Below are 8,770 nucleotides of genomic sequence, written 5' to 3'. Positions count from 1 at the left end.
AGTAGTAGTAGTAGTAGTAGTAGTAGTAGTAGTAGTAGTAGTAGTAGTAGTAGTAGTAGTAGTAGTAGTAGTAGTAGTAGTAGTAGTGATGATGATGATGTCATAATGGCTGTTTTAGTAGTAGTAGTGGTAGTGATGATGATGTGGTGGTGGTGGTTGTAGTAGTGGTGGTAGTGATGATGATGTGGTGGTGGTGGTTGTAGTAGGAGTGATAATGATGTGGTGGTGGTGGTTGAAGTAGTAGTGGCAGCGTTGATGCGGTGGTGGTGGTGATTGTAGTAGTAGTGGTCGTGATGAAGATGCGGTGGTGGTGGTTGTAGTGTGTGTGTGTGTGTGTGTGTGTGTGTGTGTGTTTGAGAGAGAGACAGAGAGAGAGAGAGAGAGACAGAGAGAGAGAGAGAGAGAGAGAGAGAGAGAGAGAGAGAGAGATAAAAGTGCATCAAGTGATAAGTAGAGCAACACGAACTTTAAAATACAACGAGGCCAAAGTATTTGTTATTAACTATTATTGGCAAGTGCAGCCTTGGAAATGGTGGCTCTCTGAGAGAAAGTCAATTCTTGTTTTGAATATTTCACCGATAGTTGCTTTTTTAAACTTTAAATACATATAGCTTATCGTCAATACTTGTGTTGAATTATTATGTTTTCATGTAGAAAAATGATTGTAGTTTATGAAACAACCAAAAACTGAAATTTGATAACTTTGACCATTTCCACTTTAAAACCGGTTTTCTTTCGTTTTCCAAATCCCGACTTAATACCGCTTCGAGGCGTAGGGTCACAAATGTAAAATTAATATTACAAGATTTTTTTTTCTCAGCATTGTTTTAAGTCGTAACGGATTTGTTTATCAAAAATGTCACAGTGAAACTAAATGGACCAAGACGTGAGGAAATTTGTTCTCCACTCTTTATTATTTTTTTTTTTCCAGAAGATGGGAGCCGTTGGCAAATTTTGTCGACAGTTTTGTTGCATAAACGGCAGTGCGCAATAGGTCTAAATCCGACTGAGTATAAGTGACTCACCGTCTCAAAACGGTATTAATGTTGTTTTATGTTTTTTAAGGGTTTTACGGCGCTTGCAACACATTAAGGTCATATCAGCGCCAGCAAAAAGGAAGAAAATGGGATAGTAAAAAGTTCTCAAAACCCTTCTTCAGCCAACAACAACAAGAAAACAAAAAACAATAAAGACAAAAATATAACTAAATGTTTTTTGGGTTTTTTTTTTTTTTTTTTTTTTGCTTTGTTTTGTTTTGATTTTTGTTTTTTTTTTCTTTCTTTTTGGAAGGGGGGGGGGTGCTCTTGTACTTTTTTTCTTCTTCAGATCAATTACGGAAACTTTCGCTTTTCCATAAACATGGTTAAGTCTAATAGTTAGCAGCAAGATTTCACGCCAAGCTAGCAACAGAGTGAAGAAGTTGGTCCATTAACCATGTCTTTGGATTTGACCCAACAGAAATCTGTTGTAGATGTCAAGTCCTGTGTGAACCAACGTGATGATCAATCCTGCTGTTACTTTAAAGGTCAACCTCTGAATGACATCTCACAGTAGGTCACATTTAATAACGAGTCGATATTGAATATGGAAGTACGATTACTCGGAGGGGAAAGTCCTCGGCAGTCTTATGGAACTTAATTTGAGGTTTTGCCCGTGTCGATAAAGTCAGAATACAGACTCCCAAAGTGGACAAGCATGAGTTCAAGAAGAAAAGAACTGTACTTGCAAACGCCAACAGCAATACAACAAAAGCTTCCTTAATATTGTCCCAATATTTGGTCGCAGGAAGGGCCCCAATAAATGCCCACTCATAAATTGTTATAATGAATAAAATGTGAGCATATAAATCATTTATTAAAAACAAAACAAACAAACAAAAAAAGGTCTAATGGTCGGAAAACTGTCCAACGCAAATCTTGAATTTAACGTAAATCTTGAATTTATTCCTTCTTATCTCCTGGTCATTTGTTGACCTTTTCTAATCTTATATGTATGGATTGATCTATAACTACTCTTCCCCTGTCTTCACATATACCCGTCGTAACTATATCAGAAAATCATGAGAAGTGAAGGTGAAAAGAAACACTATATCAGCTACGTTTATTATATGACCAAAAAATACCTCGGATAAATTCACAGTCAACCCCCTCATTGCGATTGCGACCTGCCGAATCGAGTCAAGCAGAACAAAGAATTAACAGTGAAAAAATATCATATTTCAGATAATGTTATAATAACATGATACAAAAAATGCTGAAACGATAAATTAATGCTTTCAAAATATATGCAATTGATAGAGAGAACTCCATGCCTTGAAATAGGCACGTGATAAATGAGATTTGTTTTTCTCGTTTTTTTTTTTAATTGGTCTTTTTAAATGTTTATGGTCAACAAGTCTGTAGTAAAAAGTATTTATACACCAACTTGACCTTTTGTTTGTATATATAGAGAGTTCGAAGTTGACGTCACTCAAGGCTTTGTTGTTTGTTGCCATCCGCGTTGATGAGTTATTCTCACTAAACTGTATTAACCCGACTATAAACGTTCAAGATTACACAGAATTTTGTGTGTCGGTCCGTTATACTTCCGGATGGCAATGTTATGAGCTTCTTAGCCAAGTGCGTACTATCTATACAATGTTGTGTACTTATGAGACCCATGTATTTAATTTTATCTTTACTTGTGTTTGTATTCACTATATATCTATATTTACAGAAACAACATGGAATATGATGATTTCAATTCTCAGGATCAATAAAGTATAGATTATCTTATTTAAAGGTCTTTTGGCCTATATGACCCATTATGATATATGAATATATTTCTTTGTTGTGTCTCCCATCAGATCTGGCACGCAAGAGTAACTTAATCGAAACGAAATCTTATGCCTCATGGAACAAGCGAAACAAAAACAAAAAAAAAAAGAAAGAAAGAAAGAAAAAAAAAGGCACTCAAGCAAAACAGAAAAAGTAATCTGAAGGGTATCATTAAAAGTGCGTGTATTATATTATATCCCCATTTCCTAGCCCAAATAACTGTACACCCTTTTGTAGAATGACGAGTAAATATGCGATGAATGGCATTCACCCTGTTATAAAGAGTATTCGCAAAACTGTACAAAGAAAAGTCATAAAATTTTTCTGTTCTTTTTTTTTTTAATTATTATTATTATTATTATTATTATTATTATTATTATTATTATTATTATTATTATTATTATTATTATTATTATTATTAGAGGTCCAATTTTCTTTTGGTGGGATGTGTTTTCCTTTACGCGACCGTCATAAAAATGGGGGAACTTTCAATACCTAGATGGACATCAGCGATGGCAAACAGGATTTTGGTCCATTGTCCATCTTTATTCAAGACATCATGTCCATTAACCTAGCCATTTATGTTTCCCACCTTGAAATATTCAAAACCACCAATACTTATTTTACAGTGAAAAAAATTAAAAAAAACTTTCAGACACGTTCAGTCTTGTTCATGTTATCAGCTTTTGTTATTGTTTCTTCCAATTGGCATCTACCAAGGAAGCCATTTTCCAATTCCTTTTCACAGAAAACCTGCACCGAAAAACATCTTATCTACAGTGCAATCCACTTAAACCAACACCCAGGTTTAACTTGATGACTGGTTTACTTTAAATCCAAATTTTATGGGAAGCAATGTGTTGATAATCAAAAATGAGTGTGCATGCTATACCAGCCTCTAATCAATGTAGACGATTCATATTGCTGTCAGATCTGTATCATTTTGGATTATTCAAATTTAAATGATTGCATAATAAAACAAATATTTTGCTGGATCAACTTTGACACAACTTTTTAAAATTTGTTTTCTATGAGTTTGTTTTTTTTTTTTTTTTTTTGTTTTTGTTTTGTTTTGTTTTTTGTTTTTTGTTTTTTTTTTTTTTTGGGGGGGGGGGGGGGGGGGGGGTTAGGGCAGCCATAGTAAATATATATATTATTCAGCATCACACATCAATATAATGACCTAATTTAAAAAATTTCTTTTTTTTTAAATTCTTTTTTTTCTTTAAATTGTTTATCACTGGGGCTTTTTTCTGTTTGGCTGCGTGAAATATATTCTGAAATAACAATTTGTGAAACAATCATCATCTTCTTCTTCTTCTTCCAGTGTCATCTCATGGGTTGAGGTCGACTTGAAATGACACGCCAATCTTCCTTGTTGATCATCATCTAATGCATGTTTTTTTCGAAGTACCATTCGAATATGGAATGTTCTGCTCACAAATATTTAAAAAATTAATGGCGGGTGGTTGGATGGGAGCATCACCCTTGAATCATATACCTATGATGTTCGCATGGGTGTACGATCTGATAGTGATGTCGTTTCTTCTTCTCTTTACTAGCCTATCCTGCTTCTTTGGTTTGTGATTGTATTTTTGACAGGGGATATTTTTTTTCCTGTAAATCCTCGGCCTGTTTGTTCTTGGTTATTTATAATTTAGCTTATGATATCTTTAGGTTATGATTTTGATTGACATTTGTACTATTTTTGTTAGATTGCTTGTTTTTTTGTTTCAGCGGTCTCTCATATAACCTCAATTGTGTTGGAAGAGACCTAAAGCAACAAACAAACAAAAAAAAAATAAAAAATTAATGGCTAAAATTGAATTTGACAGAGAAATCGATGGCTTAGGAACGTCCATTTGCCCTCACCACACTCTAAGTCGTGATTATCTTCGACTCATATAGGTGCCGGTGACTTTATGACAAGACAAGAAATGGCAGAAAAAACAAACATAGCACTAAATACAAGTTGAAGTCTTTGCTAATTAGTGAGTGTCTTCGAGTCTGAATAGTATGGTGGTAATGGTAACACACTAAAAAATGTTATGGTTGGTTGGCAAATCTGTTGCCATGTTTTTTGTTTTTTTTTTGAGTGATTGCACAAATGGTTATGGTAATTTTCTTGCTCAAAGGCAGTTTCCACATGCATTCATGTGGCAAGACATAAAAAGACCCAAGAAAAAAGTAATTACGATAATATTTTTAAGAAATCAGCAAAAAAAAAAAAAAAACAATTATCAAACAAATTGAGCTTAATTTATAATTGCTTATTCTGATCATTTTGACTTGTATCTCAAATTTCATTAATTATTTCATTCCCACATCATACCAGTTGGGTCTTATTTATGACACTGATAACACACTGCTGTTATAAAGAAAATAATAAGAGGGAAAAGTTGATACAATAGAACACTTAATTAATGGGCGTTATTTCATTGCAAAACCATTTCCAAATGTGACAAAATCAAAAATACAATTTGAAGATGATAAGACAAGCCATATGAATCGTCTTTACAATAAGAGATGTAAACCATAACATGCACATAACAGATATTCTTTCCTTTAAATTTGGATGAAATTTACCTCATTTAATGTCAACACACTTTTACAACCTTTGGGTATTGACTGTATTAATCTGGACTGCAAATTTCGTTAAATCAAAAATATTACGGGAGCTATTATTATGAAGTAACATTTTTAATATTGATTTTGCGAGCTGGGAATTGTAACAGTAATTTTTTTTACTAATTATTTGTTTTCTTGTTTGTTTATCAATTTTGTTTCATCTTTATCATTCTTTTAATTCGTAAAAAGTAATATTAGACCTCTTCATTTTATGAAAGGATATTTTTTAAAAATATGGACATGATGCTTGATTTTAACTCGGAATAGGGCAGAGAAATTGTGACGTCATACTTTCTACTCTTCTGATTCCAAACTCCTTGGAAGTGTTATGCAACCAGTCTTTCTGAGGTATGTAACCAGTCCTTTGGAGGACTAATAATGACAAGGTTACATATTGAATCACAAGGCGGCAAACTATTTTAGCAACAGGATGTATATATGCAATTTCTTAGAATTACAAGACATAAAAGAGCGAGGATGGATGATCTTTATTGATGAACAGCATATTTTTAGACTAGAAAATAAGATGCCATCACTTTGAAACCAGAAGATCAATTACACAATGTATGTATACAGTCCTTCAGAAGAGTGGTTTTACACTTCCAATGAGATTGCAACCAGTTTTTTGACATCACACTATTGTTCCCTATTCAAATTAACTTATCTTTTTTCTTTTCATTAAAAAAAAGAATCAATTCTATGTTACAAATAGGGTATATTGGTAAGTAAAAGGAAAAGGAACAGGAGGGTCCGAGATGGGTGTTGGAAAGGAGGGGATGTAAGCAGATCATAGTATTTGTGCATCGGACAACAGAGAGCAGGACCACCAATAAAGATAGGAGAAGAGAATGTGCCAGAGACAAACCAATTCAAATACTTAGGAACAACTGTGCAAGGAGATGGGGGCAATGAGATGGAGGTTAAGAAGAGGATACAGGCAGGCTGGAATAACTGGAGAGAGAAAGGTAACTGGAGTTATGTGTAATAAACGAATTTCCACAAAGCTGAAGGGGAAAATATATACAACAGTTGTTTTATGGAGCAGCAACAACCAAGAAATAAGATAAAGAAGTTGAGGTGGCGGAAATGAGGATGTTGAGATGGTCACTTGGCTGGACAAGAAAAGATAAAGTGAGAAATGAACTAATTCGAAGATTGATTGAAGTGAAGAATGTATCGATAAAGATGAGAAAAGATAGATTGAAATGGTTCGGACATGTAAAGAGGCGAGAAAGGGAGTACGTGGGAAGGAAAGTATTGGACTTACAATTAATGGGAAAGAGGAAAAAGGGACGCCCAAAGACTAGATGGTTGGATAAGGTAAAGGACGATATGAAAGAACTGGACCTGAAGGAAGATGATGCTCTGAACCGAGATGCATGGAGGTGTGGCATCCATTAGGGCAACCCTGCAAAATGTGGGATAAGCTGAAAAAAGAAGAAGAAGAAGAAGAAGAAGAAGAAGAAGAAGAAGAAGAAGAAGAAGAAGAAGAAGAAGAAGAAGAAGAAGAAGAAGAAGAAGAAGAAGAAGAAGAAGAAGAAGAAGAAGAAGAAGAAGAAGAAGAAGAAGAAGAAGAAGAAGAAGATTGATAAGTAAAACTTTTGTTGAAAAAAAAATATTACTATATTACACCCCTACCAATTAAGGCCTAGATTTTGTTTGCTTGGATCTTTTTTTTTAAGTTTTAAATATATTGGCCTTCAATGTTAGTGGAAAAAATAGCTCCAATTATTTGGTACAATTTTTTTAAAAATTTAAGCAAGAAAAAAAAAAGATAAAATAGAGAGAGAGAAAAATTTTGTATTTTATTTTATTTTTTTTAGCTACGTACACTTATTTGCAGGTCTGATAACCTAATTACATAATATGGGCTAATTGTTGTAATGGGAATATTTAAAAATTGACCTAAAATACTTGTCCATTCATTTACATATTAAACTAGGCCCATAAGTGGGTTCGGATGTCAGACCTGACTTTGTACACGTCGTTTTTTTAGTCATAGTCATAGTCATTGGCTATAAACGCAGGTCTGACATCCGAACCGAATTATGGGCCTAGTTTAACATTGTTGTAATGGACAATAATTTGCGTCATTTTTGAGAATTCCAATGAACATGAGCCCATGATGAATGAATTGGGTTATCAGACCTGCAAATAAGTGCACGTCATCATACGCCAATCAGAAGCATCTGATACAACAAGGTGTTACATGAATATAAGGATATAACCTTGTTACAGTGCCAAGTTGAGAGGGTCTTTTTTTTAAAAAATGATTTGTGAGATTCTCTTTCTTACACTTACTCAGAGAACACCAATCTATTCTAATAATTTTTTCAATACTTATTTAAATTATTAAAATTCATATATAACTTACCCCACAATTGCATGCACTTATTCCATACATCTTTTTGGCAGATGGAGCTAATTTTCGTAGATGTGACATGATTTTCACGTTAGAAAGGGTGACAATTCAACAATAAATGATGGTGTTAATCCAAGAATAAAAGAATAAAAAAAGAAGGAAGCTGGTTATCTATCGATAAACACCGCTTCCACTGCCACAAATCACAAAGGTATATCTAAACTAATATTATATCAACAGCACCATATATACTTGGTCGCTTTCGATTAATCAATAAGATGTCTACAATGTACATAATTAACTGACGAAACTATCGATGACAGCGAACTGATGATAATATCCAACCAACAATTCCAGTGTGCAGACGGCAGACGCCGGGCCTTTATTTTTGTTTTGAGAGGCCAGGTATTTTGAAGCAAATAATCAACTGTTGTTATACTCGAATGCTTCCTCTACTTCGCATTATCATATTATGATCAGAACCTTGGAACAATGATTTTAAAAAGTCACTTAAGATAAATGCTACTCGAACTCGAGTCGAATATAGGTAGATAGTAAATTACTACAGACTATTTTATTTAGATAAAATATTAAGCAATATTTGTATCAAACAAACGGTTTTGTTTTTCGGCCTTGATTTATTTCTGACTTTTAGAATGGATCAGTGTTGAATAAAAGCGTTGTCTTGTAGATCAAATTATGCAAGAAGCGTATATTTTGTGAGCTGCTTTTTCTTCTCTTAATTGAACTTATTAACATATAATTGCACTTGTAATAACTTTAATTATAAACTATTAACTGAAACTGACTGCAAAAGTCCAAACAGGTAATCGCAGGAATCGATTGTAAAAGGTTAACTGGGTTCATAGTTTCGTTAGTGACCTTGACCCGAACTGGCCATAAAGAGGCTGGGTACTAATTGATACTGAGACTGGACTCAGCCACCATTCGATAATAAGTACTT

At 33.8% G+C, this 8,770-nt stretch overlaps 1 protein-coding gene across 1 annotated transcript in view; it reads right to left on the bottom strand.

Annotated features, from left to right (window-relative positions):
• Positions 1 to 8,376, bottom strand: part of LOC144978295 (transmembrane protein 53-A-like) — a 33,179-nt gene extending 24,803 nt beyond the window's left edge. Inside the window, exon 1 of the mRNA XM_078924151.1 lies at positions 7,819 to 8,376. Coding sequence (XP_078780277.1) covers positions 7,819 to 7,887 — 69 coding nt within the window. The 5' untranslated portion in view covers positions 7,888 to 8,376. The remainder of the gene's footprint in view (positions 1 to 7,818) is intronic.
• Between the last annotated feature and the right edge of the window lie 394 nt (positions 8,377 to 8,770).

The sequence above is a fragment of the Berghia stephanieae genome, chromosome 8 (assembly GCF_034508935.2).
Source record: "Berghia stephanieae isolate SIO BIC M18660-M18661 chromosome 8, UCSD_Bste_1.3, whole genome shotgun sequence".
NCBI classification, from domain to species: domain Eukaryota; kingdom Metazoa; phylum Mollusca; class Gastropoda; order Nudibranchia; family Aeolidiidae; genus Berghia; species Berghia stephanieae.
This window is presented reverse-complemented; position numbering and strand designations above follow the sequence as displayed.